At 29.3% G+C, this 18,921-nt stretch overlaps 1 protein-coding gene across 1 annotated transcript; it reads left to right on the top strand.

Annotated features, from left to right (window-relative positions):
* Nucleotides 1-16,720: 16,720 nt before the first annotated feature.
* LOC124911910 lies at nucleotides 16,721-18,378 on the top strand. The gene is made up of 2 exons (XM_047452442.1): nucleotides 16,721-16,968; nucleotides 17,054-18,378. The coding sequence occupies exons 1-2, from the start codon at nucleotides 16,769-16,771 to the stop codon at nucleotides 18,321-18,323; spliced, it is 1,470 nt and encodes a 489-aa protein (XP_047308398.1). The 5' UTR covers nucleotides 16,721-16,768; the 3' UTR covers nucleotides 18,324-18,378.
* Nucleotides 18,379-18,921: the final 543 nt, after the last annotated feature.

Here is an 18,921-nt window from a genome sequence, read left to right as displayed (position 1 = left end):
CTACGAGTAAAAGTGGATAAATTTGGCTTTGTAAGTATAAATGTAAACCGAATTTTAAAAACCCAAAGTCAAGACCCGTATATATTGGCGAGTCAAGCAAAACAAGTATTATACGCCCCTGATATGTCTGCCCGACCCGGTTGGAAGATTATGACAAAAATAAAACTGCGGTTTACAAATATATAGTTCAGATTAATTAATTAGGTAGATTTATGTTTTTTACTTTATATTCATTTTTATTACTACTTTATTTCAATTATTCGTTCATTTATTAATGATATGCATTAAGAATGTCTAAAGGTAGTAAAGAACATTGGTGGAGTATGAGTAAAACACCTAACAAACTGTCTAAGCCATACCAGAACCTCATTGCACAATCAGAAAACATAAGACTTCGAGAATCGTCTTCTAGAGATCAACCACCTATTGCTATGATCCCGATAGCTACTACTCCCCCAACAGACGAGGATGATGATGCTGTTGAGGCTAAAGAGTTTGTAGAGAGTACATTTGCTGATATGAGGGATGACGATGAGGCTAACGACGAGGGTCACGAGGAGGATGACGAGGAGGAGCACGGTTCCACTCCCGACCCATCATCGACAGGTAACTTGTTTTTACAATTAGTTATTGTTTGAATTGATTCACATATCTAATTATGAAGTTGATAATTTTGAAGAAATCTTCTGTCCGCAAGAGACGGGGGAAGAACAAGAATATTGCGCTATCTAAGAGGCCAGCGGGGACAAGGATTCCTCTGACTTTTAGATAGGTAGATGGGAGGCTCGGCGGTGCTGACGTGGGAAGAACACAGTGGTCTAGACATGTGGGGTCGGTTGTGTGGGACCCCTCAACCATCTCTCACCGTATTTTAAAGTGGAATGCATTAAGTGCGGACCAATTGGACTCTATTTGGACTGCTATGATGGTAATAATTATTACTTAATTATACATTAATCATTAAATAATTATTTATAATATTTGAATGTTTTTCTTTTCAGGATTCGTTCGAGGCTACTAATGGTTCTATTTATACTTATCGAAAGAGCGGATTGGGACACGCCAAGCAGATATGGGATACATTGCGCTCGGATTTGAACAAGGGATATATCCGCGTCCATAAAGGAGACGAGGCGGCGGTACTGGCCAATCCTCCACCAGACTACGATCGAGATGATCGGGAGTTTGTGTGTCGCAACCATTTCTTCACGGAAAAATTTAAGGTACGGTTTCATAATTCAAATAAAAGTTGATATTAATTATTCTAACTTCATCTTTTATTTAAAATTCAGAAAAACAGTAGTACAAATATTGTTAACAGGAAGAAGCTAAAATTCCCACATCATACGGGAAGTAGATCGTTTGCTCAGGTTGAAGAAGAGTTGGTAAGTACATTATTTGTAATAACTTAATATAAAGATTGTTATTAATTATATAAATCATTTCTTTCAACAGGCACTTGAAATGGGATGGGCACCGTCTGTCATTGAAGTATTCAAGAGGACCCGTACCCCAAAACAGACAAAAGAAAACCCAACCCCCGTCCCGGACGAAAACGTGCAAAAGAAAATTGTAAGTGAATTGAATATGGCTAGTTTTTTATTATAGAAATGATACTTTATTTCAATTGTACAGGTTGAGATGGAGGAAGTTCTTAGTAATGAACCTAAAATATATGATTTTGAATTGACGGAGAGGGTGTTCGGACAACAAAAACACGGGGGAGTGTTCGGAATAAGATCAGGCTTCCGGCCCACACACTTTCATGAGGATCGTCAAAGTGGAAACAGTTCACAACGAAACAATGATCGATTGTATGAAGAGAATCAAAGAATGGCGCTCAAACTGGAGGAATTGGAGAAGAGAGATGAAGAAAGAATGCGCACAATTAATGAAATGCAAGCGGAAAAGCAAGAAATTGTGACAAGAATGGAGAGGGAGAAGTTAGAAATGAATGCAAGAATGGAGAGCTTCGAATTGTTTACGAGGCAACATCAACAACCACCACCTCCTCCCCCCACCAGCTAATTCTAGTACGTTTTGATTGGTTGTTTCGATTGAAAACAAGTTTTGATTGGTTGTTTCGATTTGAATTTAACACAGATTGTTCGGATGATTAGTTTGGTTGCGAATTTTGTAATGATAATGATCATTTCATGTATGTGTCATTTCTTTTATTATTGATATCTTGGTTTGGCAGAACAGGTTTTGGTTGCGAGCAAAATAATCGGCGTATTTTGTACATTTTACAAGGAAAAACCGAAAATGAATATAAATCTTTCGGTTTTTCTTCATAGGAAAAACCGAGAGTTATATGAAAAGCTTTCAGGATTTAAATTGAAGAAAAACCGAAAGTTCTTTTATAAACCTCTCGGTTTTGTATTAAAGGGAAAACCCGAAAGTTAATTCTAAAACTTTTGGTTTTTCCCTTTGGAGTAAAACCGAAAGTTAATTAAAAAACTTTCGGTTTTTCTATTTAAAGAAAAACCGAGAGTTAATTATAAAACTTTCAGTTTTTCCCTTTGGAGTAAAACCGAAAGTTTTCTAATTAACTTTCGGTTTTACTCATAAGGGAAAAACCGAAAGTTAATTGTAAAACTTTCGGTTTTTTCCTCTAATGAAAAATCGAGAGTTAATTTTAAAACTTTCGGTTTTTCCCTTTGGAGTAAAACCGAAAGTTTTTCAATTAACTTTCGGTTTTACTCTCGGGTGTCTAAACCGAAAACTCTACAATATCTCTCGGTAAACGCCCAATTATTTTTAACGAAAGAGTCAATACCGAGGGATGGCGAGAGTTACCTAAACTGTCGGTATTGGGTATATACCGAAGGTTATAGGATCAAAACCGAGAGTTTTTACTCTCGTTTTTTACCCCCTTTTCACAAGTGTTATATGCTCAAAATTTTATAAAATTATTGGTATTTATTAAAAATTATAAATTGGTAGGCGAATAACGGTCTATAGTAGCCTACCTTTCTCTCGAATCTCAAATGAGATTATAAAGTAAAATGATGAGGATCGATCATATTTTTTTATATACAACCCTTGACTTTTTGTAGAGTCATCACTCGGTTTTACAATAGTCACAAAGAAAAAGGTTTCAACGCTTTATTCCTTATGCTCGTCTATCGTCTTTACCTTAAATGATTGGACAATTTGTAAGGATACAAATATTTATATTTTATTTTAAATGCAAATCCTAGCATGCTTATAAGTCTTAGAATATTTCAATCCTATAATTAAGGATGACAATGGGACAATTTAACGACGGAAAATGCATTTATCGTCCTGTCCTGTTTTTACTTCGGGAATTTTTTTACTAACATCCCTGCCTCATTTGGCGGGTAACCGCCGCGAGACACCATTTATATCATATTCTCAAAAATAAATAATTTTTTTATATAATTATATTATATAAATAAATTTTTTAATATAATATATATGATATTAAAAAGTTATATTATTATAAAGAAATAAATTTAAAACTCTTATAAAATATAATGAATAAATAAATATATGAGTGAGTTTATATATTTAATAGTGTTTTTAGAGTTTGAGGCATAATCGAGGTACAATCTGAATAATTCGGGACGGGGGACACAAATATTATCTCCTTCTCATCCCCAGTTAAATATCGGTCAAACTGGAGAAAAACTGCCCCAAACATAGCAATTTGGTTCAGTTATCGTATGACAGTTTTAAATTGTCATCTTTACCTATCATGCACTTAGTTTATATCATTTCGTTTATAATGATCCATCTATGTATCGTCATAGTGTTGATAGAATAAGAGAGAGAGAAAAATAGAGCCCCTAATTTCAAATGAACAAGCTCAAAATACCTACAATTTCAAAAATAAAAAGTAAAAAAACACAAACAAAACTTAAAGATGAGTAATTTAACCATTTTTTCTTGTTAACTTTGTTTTTAGGCAGTTTTGAAGGTAATGTTTATACAAGATTCTTGCCAATCTATAAAAATGATCACAATAGGATAATAGGAAATTGTTAGTACAGAGAATAATTGAATTCTTGTTCAAGAATTAAATTGTTTGGAGTACTAATCAAATTGTTATAAAATTTACAAGAACATGCTAATTAAAAATCTTTTCATTACCAGATAGTGCAATGATCATAAGACATATTTAAAAGAGAATCAATTAGATGAATATAAAAAAGGCTAAGATATATTTGTCATGGAGGTTTTGTCAAACATTCAACTCATTTTGGACCAAAATCCATGGATGGATGATCTACTAAAATTAAAATGCTACAACAAGAACTCCTAATTTGTAGATAATATGGAGTTATGGTTAAATCACAATGCTCCTCCAAAATTCATAATTTTCCAATTTTTAAAAAATTTCAAAACACAATATTATTATTTAGGTTTCAAGAAATAACCATAAATGGCCAATATATATTGGCATTATTTATTTGATCCTTTAAACATAGCAATTGAAGTTATATTTAAGAGATTATTCAAGAACATGCATAACTAAATTTTAAAACACAAATTTTTTTCCCTCTTCTAACCTAACCGAAATAAGAGATGGATAATAATAATCCTAAGTTTCTGGGTTCGAGTCCATTAAAGTGGGATAAATTAGGTCAATCCAGTAGTGTTTTTATATTATCATATTAATCAATAATAGCATTCAAATCAAGCAAAGAATAAAAAAAGAAATATAAACCCGATTTTAGCACTTTTCTTGAGTTTGATATTAGGGGTTTCAGTTAATCAATCTTGGTTGGTTTTAAGAGTTGAGTTTTAATTCATGAAGTATATAACTAATTTACATCATCAATTAAAGAAAATAATGACAATATACAATAATTAGAAAAATATACACAAATCAGGTTTATATAAAATTGAAGTATATATTTAATGTATTAGAGTTTACAATCGATATACAAACGATTTATCGATCAACTACCCAAGATAGAATCAACCAAAACACTTAGAGTGCCACGAATTAAAAACGCTTAAATCTCTCAAGCTTTTAAGCCCAATGATAAATTTTGATTGTCCTTATCTCATCCCCTAACTCTCAATATATACTTGTTAGAACACTAAGAAACTAATGCAACAACCCCCAATGGAAAGAGAATTTTGAATATTCCCTTTTGTGTTAATTGAATTCTATTTGTCAATTCCTCATTTTAGCTCAATAAAAATTGTTGATTGTTGTAGGGAAATGATTTCCATAGTCCGATTAACAAGTAGCTTGAAACCTTTCTTAAATTTATAATCTAGATAAAGTTCAATTTTAAAAAAAAAACAAAAAAAAAAACTGAAATTCGCATTTGAAGAATTACAGCAGCTAAAGGGTTTCAAGTTGATTTTTTGGGTTGATCTATTTTTTATTTATGAAAATCATGAAAAAAAAAGTTATTCATGATATTTCACCATATCATGTCCTCAATTTAGGTTTTAAAAAAAAGTCCAATTAGTTAATTAGTAACATTCAATCAATACAATATCAAACCTAAATTAATTCAAAATTTAATCTCGTGTAATAAATATATTAATGAGAATTTGAAAATAAATATTTGTATTCTCGAATTTAAAATTATAAATTATAAGGGATAAAAAAAATAAGATTCCCAAACAATATGTGAGTCAGTATGTGAGTAAACCATATATAAAAGGTAAGGCTGTTCCTTATGAATTGCACCGTCAACCGACTTTAATTAAGTATGCACTAAATCGTTGAATCTGTTTTGTTGGTTGAGAAAATCCACAAACGAACGACATGTGAGCTCAGGTCATCTTAAGTCCACCCCAGAATTTTTCTTTCCCTAAATTTGAGAGAGATGTTTTTCTATTTGAGTATGATTGGAAGGGAAAGATATTATAATATATTATTAGAGCTGTTTTCATTTTTGTTTTATATTGGTTATGCATATAGTTTTTATTTGAATTAATTTTTTTAAAATTATGTTTGTAAACTTTATTAATTATTCTATCATTTTACATATATGGGATAAAAAATAAGAGAAAAATATTAAATAAGATGTATTTTGTTATCGATATATATATATATAATGATGATTAATTTTTAAAGTGTTCGGATTGTCGGGTCGAGAGCTGTGGTTAATTTGAATATATGTGAGAGTAAATTGATATTTGGGTCGGATTGTGGGTTGACCCGCCCATAAACTTAAAACGGTTAAAAATAAAATTAAAAATGCTATAGGTATGGTTCGAACTTGCAACCTAATAAAACAAGTACAACATTTTAACTAACTAGGCTAATAACATTTTATATTTTAAATTCAACCCAAAATTTGATAAACGCGTGACATTTTAACGATATAAGTTCAACTTTTTAACTAACTAATCTATATATATATAATGATGCTTAATTTTTAAAGTGTCCGGATTACCGGGTCGAGAGTTGTGGTTAATTTGGATATATGTGAGAGTAAATGAATACTTGGGTCGGATTGTGGGTTGACCCGCCCATAAATTTAAAACAGTTAAAAATAAAATTAAAAATGTTATAGGTATGGTTCGAATTTGCAACCTAACAAAACAAATACAACATTTTAACCAACTAGGCTAATAACACTTTATATTTTAAATTCAACCCAAAATTTGATAAACGCGTAACATTTTAACAATATAAGTTCAACTTTTTAACTAACTAATCTATATATATATATATATATATATATATATAATGATGTTTAGTTTTTAAAGTGTCCGGATTTCCGTGTCGAGAGCTGTGGTTAATTTGGATATATGTGAGAGTAAATGGATATTTGGGTCGGATTGTGGGTTGACCCGCCCATAAAAATTTTACCGTAATATTTTTTTCACGATTTTTAATATTATTACTCGTGCAAATACACGGGATACATGCTAGTTTCATAAATAATAGAAATGATAAGATAAATGAAATGTGAGAAAATAACGAGTTTTGAGTAAAACTTTTAAATAAAAAATCTAATATCAAACATTTATTAAAGTTTGTTTGATTATCATTATTTTATGATACTATATTATTTGAGTATCTATATATATAATGATGCTTAATTTTTAAAGTGTTCGAATTGTCGGGGTTGAGAGTTGTGGTTAATTTGAATATTTATGTGAGAATAATGGATACTTGGGTCGGATTGTGGGTTGACACGTTCATAAACTTAAAACGGTTAAAAATAAAATTAAAAATGTTATTTGTAAATTTCGAACACCAAATTTAATCAACTAGACTAACAACACTTTATATTTAAGATTCAACACCAAATTTGATGAACGCCATACATTTTAACAATAAAAGTTCAATTTTTTAACTAACTAATTTTTATATATATAATGATGCTTAATTTTAAAGTGTCCGGATTGTGGGCTAATTATTAAAAAATATGAATGAAAAATATGAATCAAATATTTGATTGACAAAGTAAAATATGTAAAGTCACGAGATAAGAGATTTAATCGGAAAAAATATGTGATGAAATATATGAGAAAATAAGTTGTTTTATCGAAATGAATAAAATGTGAAATAAGAGCGTTATATTTTTTATTTTAATAATTTTAAACATTGAATAAATATTATTATAATTTATTTTGTTTTTATTCTTATCCGTGTGCATCGTACGGAAATTTTCCTAATTTTTATAATTTATGAGTATTTTTTATCTCTCAAATTATGTTTATTTATTTTATGTACAAAATATTTTTTTAACAATAAATAATTATTCTTTAAAATAATTAAAATTAATATATTACTCAGACATATTACAATATTTTAAAAATAATAATAATAATATTTTTCTAACAACTAATTTGATATATCTTTTTAAATTACATTCTAGTGCATATATATTATATATGTTTTTCATGATTTTCTTTTCAGATAATTAAAAAAAATAAAAAATAAAAACTTTTTAAGTCTACCTTAACTATAACATATGGATCCCTCCCTGAAAATCGATGTTGATTTATTCTTTAACTCATTGGATCTATCTTCTATACCTAAGAATGGAACTCATTCATTGGTACATGATTGTTTTTTATTATAGAATAGGAAATATCATGTTTTTTATTATAGAATAGGAAATATGGATATTTGATACGTTGTTTTAATTAAACAATAAAATAATCTCTATGCAGGAATCATTCAATCTTCTCAAAATTTGGGAGAATGAAACTCATTCATCCAGTATTTATTTATTTTCTCTCTTTCATATAATTCTCTCTCCACTTCCTCTTTTACTCTTTGTTCACTCCTTATCTCTTCTCACCATTAATTTTTTCTCTTGTACTTCTTCTCTATTTTTTTCTCTTCTCCATTTTTTTAACTAGTTCTACATCTAAATCTTCTTAGGTTAGTACATATACTTTTTTTATAAAATTCATTAAAAATATAACATTAGATCTTTTTTATTATAACTGGATGTTTCTTAATTTGTTTAAGTGGATATATATAAATTGTATTTGTTAGGTGTGATTTAATATTTATTTATGTATTTTACATGTTAGTCTGAATAATATGTTATTTAAAAACAAAAAAAAAGTATATTGATTTTGTTTTGAAAAAATGTGTTCTTATTTAGAAATTAAAACCATTTACCTTAATCTATAGCTAGGTTGGTTTAGTTTGAACATAAGATCATTTTTTTTCATATTATTTTTATAATGAACATTTTTCTCATTAATCCATATAATTAATTTTCTTATTTTCTCATCAACTCATCCTTATTCTTATTGAAAATTGATGGCGATCTTATTATTGAACAACAACGAAAAACAAAATAAGTTATTATTAGTTCAACAAACAATATGTTTATCTTTTTATTCACTCAATATTATGTAGTCATTTATTCTTACATTCGAAAAAGGATTAGTAATATCAAAACAAAAGAAGAAGAAAATAATCTCTCGAAACTATATAGAAGGCGGACAATCTTTATACTTTATAGTACTATAGAAAAGATTGTTGTTTTTGTTAGACATTAATGAACGAAATTAATAGATAGAACATGTTTATAGAAAACAAATATAATTTTGACATCATATTTATTAGTTCTCATTGTTTTATTTAGGATGTTGTTTTATAATTTTAGTAATTCTTCTTAATTAATTTTAGTATATCAAAAAATAATTTTTTTCTTATCAAAATTAACTACCAAATTATATTAATATAAATTAATATTAATTATTCAAATTAATATTAATTATTCAAATTAACTTTATTCAAATAAACACGTTTAAAATTTATAATATAAACAAATCAAACTACATTAATAATAATGATAATAATTAAATATATATATATATAAAGAGAATAAATATTAAATATAAAACTTTTAATAATTTTGTTTACTCTAACTAATTATATTTATTTTTACATTTATATATATATATATATTAAATTTATTTATTTATATATATATTTATTAATTGAGTAATAATAGAAAGAAAATAAACAAAATTAATAAATTTTATAAATATATTAAATTATAAATATATAAAAAAATAAATATAAAAAATAATTATTGTGTAAATAAAATAATATCATAATAATTTCTTTAACCATATCAAACACTGTGAATGGTAATGAAAATTATTATTGAGTCTTAACAAAACAACACTCTTCTATCAATGTCATTCTCATTCCCTACCTTTAGAGCTGCAAATGAGTCGAGCCGAGCTCAAACTTGCTTAAGCTTGAGCTCGACTCGAACTCAACGTCAAACGAGTTTATAAATTTGAGTTCGAGCTTGACTCAACTATTTAGCTATAAGCTTGATTCAACTCGAAAGTTTAAAAAAAAAAAATCATCCTCGAAATCAAGCTTGAATTCAAACAAAAATTTATTTTCAAAATGAAATATCAAACATCCATACCTATTCAACATTCTAAACATGATATTTTAAAATAAAAATATAAAACTATCATAACTATTTAAAATTACAAAAATAATATATAAAATAGATTTTTTCCTTTCCTTAAAACAAAAGAAATTAAAGTTATTTAAAAACAAAGATAATAGCTATATAATATAATACTACATTTGTGAATAAATGAGAGATAATAAAGAAAATGAAGCCTCTCTTGTGAACTAGTGAGAGAAATAATGTAAAAATTGTATAAATGATAGATATTATGAAGAAATGAATAATTTTTTATGAATGAGTAAAAGAAATGGTAAAAAGGAAGAGTCATAATCATGATAATGCTTTATGGAATTAGAGTTTTGTGTTTTAACTTTTGGACAATAAGATACAATAATGTGGATTATGGGCATATGGCCTTTGAAAGAGAGGGTAAAGAAAAATATTTGTTTAAAATTTTAATATTAAAATAAATAAATAAAATATGAGCTCGAGCTCGACTCGAACTCAGTTAATGTCAAACTTAAGTCGGGTTTTGACTGAGCGGTTCGCTAGTGACTCACAAGCAACTTAATTCATTTGCTTTCTTACCTACTTCTATCAATCTCATTCTAACTCATTCTCATTCTCACTCTCACTCATTTTTATTATTAAAAGAATGAGAGTTAACTTGAATAAAGTGAATTTAAGTTTTTTTAATTAATAAGAACTTATGACATTCCAAGACTATGTCACCGCTTAAACTCAAAACTTTTCAGATTAATAACATTTTGGTCTCTTACCAATGAGCTACATTGGTGAGGTTAATTTATGTTTTGTAAATTATTTTTGGAAAATTCTTAATAATGATGAGAATATACTTTAATTTAATTTGAAGTATTTTTAATCAAATATATTTAGGTTTTTTGACTAGTTAAAATTAGAGCTATTAATTTGGGTTAGGCCCGTTGGGTTAGCCCATCCTGCCAAACAATTTAGACGGGTTGAGTTGAAATATTAGCAATTCATTTGGAAGTGGGCCTACATAGGCCAGCCCGCTCGGGTCGCGGGCCTAGGCGGGTCGAGTTTTGGTTAGCCCGCGGTTTGGCAAAAAAATCTAATCTGATTTATAGCCTTATAGACATATGCCGCATAACCCTAGTTTTTTCTCTAACATGAAGCAAGCACTACAACATTCAATACTCATTACCACATTACCAGTAGTCAATACTCATTATTTCGTCCGGCGCTGGCTACTTATTTATTCCTCCTTTCTTCACTTTGTTCTCACCTTCAAGGATTTGAGGATTCAAACTTGGTTCTAGACTGCAGCAGTCAATACTCAATACTTCGCCCATTGACCGCCGACTATTTATTTGTTCTGTCTTTCTTCTCTTCGTTCTCGCCTTCAAGGGTTCGTGGATTCAAACTTGGTTCCAATTCCAGAAGTTTCACACTAAAAGCCTAAAACTTAATATTCTGTTAAATAACTTATTCATTATCGAAATGGACTTTCTCAAAATCAAGGTATTAATTTGGTTATTTTGTTGAACTATTTGGTCATTTAATGTATAACGATAAACAAGACTCTTGTTTGACGTGTATTATGACTATTTAATCATGTTTTCAACTCTTGTTTTCTAAATTATTAATGATTTTTATTTGAATTGAGAGAATCCGCGGACTGAACCGCCTATCCCGCAACCCACCTTGGGTTGGGTTAGAGATTTTCAGCCCGCACGAGATGGGGACCGGCCCACCGTCAACCCGTCATGGGTTGCTCGTATGACTGGGTTGCTTGTATGATTGGGTTGCTCATATGATTGGTCTAGTTAAAATAAAATAATATATATTATATTCAATAAATAAATAAAAGTTAATTCATATGTATATACTTTTACAAATAATTTATTTACATTCTTAAACTATTAAAAATTTATTTAGAAATACATATTTTTAAAATTAGTTGATTGAGTCTATTATCGGGAAATTTGATGAAATGGCCCTAATAATAGCCTTAATTCCAAAAAAGGCCCGCGTCTGATAATGTTTGCAAAATGGGCCTTTTTGCCCGAAGTGTGGTGTCAAGGTCGGAACGAACATTGCGTTCGACGGTGACGGGGGCAAGTGGAGCCTCCGATGATAAGGCGCTCTTGTCTTGAGTCGTCGTCATGTATGTGTGTTAATCTGATATCCAGAGATGAATGCATCGCGACAGCGTCCTCCATTGGAGATTGTTCTTTCGTAGTTAATTGTAGATCGATTCGAAACCTTAGCCATTTTCATATATTTTACAAATGTCCGAATCTCAATATATACTTAGATATACAAAATGCGAGAAATAGCAAATGCGAGAAATAACAAATGCGAGAAATACCAAATACGAGATATACATTTCTCGTAATTGAGCCAAATGCGAGAAATACCAAATACGATAAATACATTTCTCATAATTGAGCCAAATGCGAGAAATACCAAATACGAGAAATACATTTCTCGTAATTGAGCGGTAAAACAGGCGCGCAAAGGTATTACACACTTTTCACAAGGCAAAAAGACCATTTTTGCCAACTTTATCAACCGTGGGCCTTTTTTGGAATTAGACCTCTTAGAGGCCATTTTATCAAATCCCATTATCCGTCTATCTTAATTAAATATATCTTTTAATATCACTCGTTTAGTTGATCCCATGACTAGATGATAATTGAAGCTTGATAAAAAAAATCAACTTATAATTAGGGTTGAGCATAATTTGGGTTGACCCAAACCCAATCCTAACTCAAACCTAAAATATTAATTCGGGTTGATTAATTAGGGCTGGGTTGATTATGGGTTGGGTTGAGTATGAGTTGGATTTAATTTGGGATGGGTTAGGGTTACCCAAATTATATAAATTTAATTTAATTCTCTACTATTAATCTAATATAAATTAATCCTCTTCCAACTTTAAGTCAAACACGTTTTTCACACGTTTAACACGTTTTTCACACGTTTTTAATATTTTTAACACGTTTTCACATATATAACACGTTTTTCACTTGTTTAACACATTTCACGTTTTTGGCACATTTACACGTTTTTGGCACGTTTAACACGTTTTTAGCACATTTTGGCAAGTTTTTAACATGTTTAATACGTTTTCACACTAATAACAAAATTTTCACGTTTTTGTCACGTTTAAAATGTTTTTGACATTTTTAAAACGTTTAACATATTTTTGACAAGTTTAACTCGTTTTTCACGTTTTGACATATTTAACACGTTTTTGACATATTTAACACGTTTTTGACATATTTAACATGTTTTTGACAAGTTTAACACGGTTTTCACGTTTTTGACACGTTAACACAATTTCACGTTTTTGGCACATTTAACACGTTTTTGACATTTTAACACGTTAAACACGTTTTTGATATGTTTAACACGTTTTTCACACGTTTAACATGTTTTTCACATGTTTAACACGTTTTCACATGTTTAATATGTTTTTCACGTTTTTGGCATTATTAACACGTTTTTGACATATTTGACACGTTTTTCACATGTTAATACGTTTTCCCCATTTTTGGCACGTTTAACACGTTTTTGACATGTTGAACACGTTGAACATGTTTTTGGCTCATTTAACATATTTTTAGCATATTTAACATGTTTTGGTACATTTAACATATTTTTTACGTTTTTGCACGTTTTTATGTTTTTTGCACCTTTAATATGTTTTTGACACGTTTAACATGTTTTTGATATTTTAGCATGTTTAACACGTTTTTGGTATTTTTAACACGTTTTTGACATATTTGATACATTTTTACATGTTAACACGTTTTCCCTATTTATGCACGTTTAACACGTTTTTGAAATGTTGAACACGTTTAACACGTTTTTGGCTCATTTAACATATGTTTAGCACATTTAACATGTTTTGGTACGTTTAACACGTTTTCACACATATTTCACGTTTTTTGCATGTTCAATACGTTTTTGGCACGTTTAACACGTTTTTGACATTTTAACACGTTTAACACGTTTTTGATATGTTTAACACGTTTTTTACACGTTTAACACATTTTCACACATTTAACATGTTTTTCACGTTTTTGGCATTATTAACACGTTTTTAACATATTTGACACGTTTTTCAAATGTTAACACGTTTTCCCCATTTTTGGCACGTTTAACGTTTAACACGTTTAACACGTTTTTGGCTCATTTAACATATTTTTAGCACATTTAAATTTTTTGGTACATTTATCACGTTTTTCTCGTTTTTGCACGTTTTCACATTTTTTGCACGTTTAATATGTTTATGGCACGTTTAACACGTTTTTAACATTTTAACACGTTTAACACGTGTTTGCACATTAAACATATTTTTGACATGTTTAACATGGTTTTTGCACGTTAACACGTTTTGACAAGTTTTTAACACGTTTTTGGCATGTTTAACATGTTTTTGACATGTTTAACACGTTTTCACATTTTGGCACATTTAACATGTATTCATGTTTTTGGCACGTTTAACACATTTTTTACATTAAATGTGTAAAAAATGTATTAAACGTGCCAAAATGTGGAAAACATGTTAAACATGTCAAAACATGTTAAACGTGCCAAAACGTGAAAAACGTGTGAAAATGTGTTAAATATCTTAAAAACATGTTAAACGTGTCAAGAATGTGAAAAACGTGAAAAACATGTTTAATGTGTCAAAACGTGTTAAACGTGTTAAAAATGTGAAAACATATCAAAATATGATAAACGTGTCATCATCGTGAAAAACGTGTCAAAATGTGTTAATCGTGTTAAACATACCAAAAACATGAAAAACTTGTTAAACGTGTCAAAATTGTGTTAAACGTGTTAAAATGTGTTAAACGTGTCAAAACGTGTGAAAAACGTATTAAACGTGTCAAAAACATAAAATAAACGTGTTAAACGTGTTAGACGTGTCAAAAACGTGAAAATTGTGTAAAACGTATTAAAATGTCAAAACGTGTTAAATGGATTAAAATGTGTTAAATGAGCCAAATACATGTTAAATGAAAAATAAAAAAAATAATAATTTGGGTTACCCAACCCTAAACCCAACTAGGGTGGTAAATGAATCAAATACTTTTGATTCGATTCGGTATTCGTATTCGTATTCGAAATTTGATATTCGTATTCGTAATTTTTTTATTCGAATTCGAATAAATATATTCGATTCGATTCGACTAATAAACGAATACGAATACAAAATCAAAATATTCGATTCGGTATTCGCTAATATTCGATTAAATATATATATATATATATATATATATATATACCGTTTTATTAATTTTAATTTTATAAATATTATTTATATATTATGTAAAATATAAATTTTCAAATTTTCGAATAAATTGTATAAAATATGTTTTAAAAAAAATCGAATCGAATATTCGAATTAAATCGAATAATACGAATATCAATTTCAAATCGAATACGAATCACATTAATTATTCGAAAAAATTTCGAATACGAATACGAATCGAATACAATAATATTCGCTTCGATTCGATTCGTTTACAACCCTATACTCAACCCATATTAGTAAATAATATGGGTTGGGTTATGGGTTGGATAAATTTAATTTGGGTTGAATATGGGTTGGATAATACGGGCTGAGTTTACCCGTTTGCTCACTCCTACTTATAATAGAAAATCGTATGCTCTAAAATCGGGGTATTATATGAAGGTGTCACGCGATAAATTATTTTTGAAATTCAAATGTAGTGAACCAAATAAAACAATTTCTTATCTTTAGAGAGATTGGGATGAAACCCAATATTTAAGGAGTGTTGTTACAAGAAGAAGCTAATGCAATGTTTGATTGGAATGTATACATGCACTGTCCTTCAAAAAAATTAACTTTTTTAGCTTGGAATTTAGTTTCCAAGAGAGTTTGCTAATTAATAATTTTATGTTTGAGATATATCTTTAGTATGAAAAAAATAGAGTATCCAATATACATACTTCACATCAGAGTGGTCATTTTATTTTTAGTTTTTATTTATAGGTTTTGTTTTTGCATAATATTCTACTATTCCTAAAATTGAAAGAGTTAAAGCTTATTATTTGAAACTTGTGCAGCCTATTTTATCCATTTGTGTGATTAAAACTGTGGGTTAAATGCATTTTTAATGAAGAAACTTCTCTTGTTATAAAATTTAATAAATTTTGGACTAAATTACTTTCAAATTTTAATATTGACATTTTAACTAAATTAAATAAATAGTTCTATATCATTTATATTGATACAAATAAGTCTTTTTTAGTATTATACAATACTATTTATATAAATTAACTTATTATATTTAGGTGTTTTTAATCATATTTTTTCTTTCTAAGGTTTATTGGAATTCTCAAATTTGGGTAACGATATATGTTGAAGACAGCTTTGAAAATAAAAACGCAGCGATTAAATCGAGACACATACAAGAATTTGAGGTGACCAATTCAATTAAGTTTATCTTTTCAATTTAATATTCATAAAAAGTTAATTAAAATTATTAAATTAATTTTATTTTTATTTTTTTTAATAAAAAGTTTACACCTATTACGATTATGATTTAAAGCAAAAATAATAATAGTCAATGAAATCACAAAAATAAAATTTATCAATTAATTATATATTATTAGCAAAGTAAAATAAAGAATAAGTTTAATTAAATACTGATTTTTGAAAGAAAATAAAATTGTAACCATATTCATTTTTTATATTTGATAATTAATAAGATATGATAAGTGGTTTTATTTATATTTAATATCATAAATTTTTATTCACTAATATTATTTTTCTAAACACTTTTTATCACTTTTTACAAAATTGCATACAAAAAAGTTCGGATTATTTGAAAAGACTGTCTTCTCCGTCAGATATACCCACATCAAAACTCTAGGATTCGAAGAAATGAGAGTAAATGGAATCATGGTCGCCGCTGATTGATATCTTCATGAACTCCCCTTGTCCTGAAACAGAAGCGTCTCTTTGGTTACGACGAAATTTCAAGGCCTCATCTTCCATTTCCGCCCCCACGATCACTACCAATTCATTCCTTCTTCTGCTCACGAAACCCCTCGACGCCGTCGTTAACAAATCTTTTCCTCCTACAACTAATCGGTAAGACTCTTGCTATCTGCATAAATGTAACCATTTCTGTTGTTGACAAAGCTTAAATTCATTTTTTACTGTTTGTTTGTTTCAGAATCATTTGGATGCAAACTTTACCTAATTTGATACAGTCTCGAATCCTTTCTTTTCTCTCCATAGAGCGTCGTAGTTTTCAGTCTGTTGATTTGGTTAAACTCGCCAGATGTATAATACAAAGTGAGGCTACAGATCTCGACTTTTGGGTTAAGAAAGCTGCACGCCAGCTGCTTGATAAAATGTCTGAATCCGATTATGAATGGGTTTCTAGTTTCAGTCTTGATTCTGAAGGAGGAGGTTTAGAAGATGATTTTGATTCTCTTCCAGATTGGTTTAACTTGTCAAATTCACAAGATTCAGTCCTTCCATGGCTTCCTATTTCAACAGATGATCTCAATTCAAAAATGACTTGGACACTCACAGGTGAGGTTTTCATGACTCAAGTGGAAGAGAAAGAGCATGAAAATGAACAGATAATCATGACAGAAGTTTCTGATGAAATTGATCCCGATATTAAGGGAAGAGCATGTCATCTAAAAGAGAGAATATTAACTACCTCTACTTCAGAATCTGTCGTATTGGCAAAGGAAATCCGCGATCTTTGTATAAAACATCGAGCCAATTCATTTTCAGTCCTCGGATTTATTGAACCTTGGGAAGCTGATGACGAAACTGCTTCCACTCTTCTTTCAAATCTTTTAGAAGGAAATGAAGAAGAAGAAGAAGATACGAACTGGCCAAGTCAAGTCATTTCCTCGATCATCCTCCCCAAGTTACTATCAATGGAAAAGCCATCTTCCCGTTTACTCCTAAACTCTGTAATTGCCTTTTGCAAGGTTCATCATAAGGCAGCTGTAGATGCTTTGCTGATTCCACTCATATTTAAGGCAGAAGGAATTAACAACCCGATATGTGACGCGATCGCGAAGATCTTGAAAGAATGCTTGCACCCTGTTCACGTTTCTTCCCTGTACCACAAGCTTCTATGTCGGGAAGAAACAAATGAAAGAGGATTTATATGTTTGCCTTGTCATCGACATTTGATATGCGACGAGTTGGTATGGACAGAATCGACGTTTATCTTGTTTCATAATATATTGAATCATAACGTTCATCTGACTCAAGATTCTATTGATCAGCTCGTTCATCAGGTCCTGATTTCAGCCGAGAAGTATGCCAAATCTTTGAAATTTGGAAATTTTTTACTATGTTTTGTCACTAAATGTGCTCAGTTATTGAAATCTCACAAGATTTGCTTGATTGGAGTGGTTAGATGTACAAATACTCTTGTGACTAAATCTGTGTTGTCTAAATTGGCTAGTTTATGAACTTGTTTATTGAATATTGGTATGTTTTTGTCAATGTAGTGTACTTTAGTTGTTAGAGTGTACTTTTTTTTTTTAACTGAAGTCAATGGTTCGATCCCTACATTGCCCATTTCAAAAAAGGAGTTTTTTTAATAAATAATTTTGTAGGAACATTGCAAGTATTAATAGGTATGATATAAAATGCGGTTAAATGGTAAAATTGAGAAAGAAGCACCATCAGACCACATGCATAATGTCATGGGCTCGGTCTTTCTATCAACGATTTGTGCGACACTAGTTACGATCTTCGTAAAAACGAGTAACTATTCAGTCTTACTCGTAAAACTACTTGATACTTATTTGAATTGACACAAGATTTTCAGAGAGAGAGTAACTCTTAAAAAGAAAAGTATTATATCACTTTAATACTTGGTGATTACAATGTAATACATTTAAGATATATATAGGACTTATTATATCTATGACATTAATGACGCACTAATTGACAATATTATTTCTAATTGCCACAATATTTAAAGAGAGAAAGTAAACTCTTATAGTTACGATATTCATAAAACAAATAACTAGTCAACATTACTCAAAACAACACTTGATGATT

Source organism: Impatiens glandulifera, chromosome 8, assembly GCF_907164915.1.
Source record: "Impatiens glandulifera chromosome 8, dImpGla2.1, whole genome shotgun sequence".
Lineage (NCBI taxonomy): Eukaryota > Viridiplantae > Streptophyta > Magnoliopsida > Ericales > Balsaminaceae > Impatiens > Impatiens glandulifera.
The sequence above is the reverse complement of the archived record's forward strand: the minus strand, read 5'-3'. Positions and strand labels throughout refer to the sequence as shown.

Coding starts and splice junctions, on each gene's coding strand:
- LOC124911910 (XM_047452442.1), top strand. CDS start 16,769: ATGGAATCATGGTCGCCGCTGATTGATATCTTCATGAACTCCCCTTGT. Junction 16,969..17,053: donor TTTCCTCCTACAACTAATCG/GTAAGACTCTTG, acceptor TGTTTGTTTCAG/AATCATTTGGATGCAAACTT.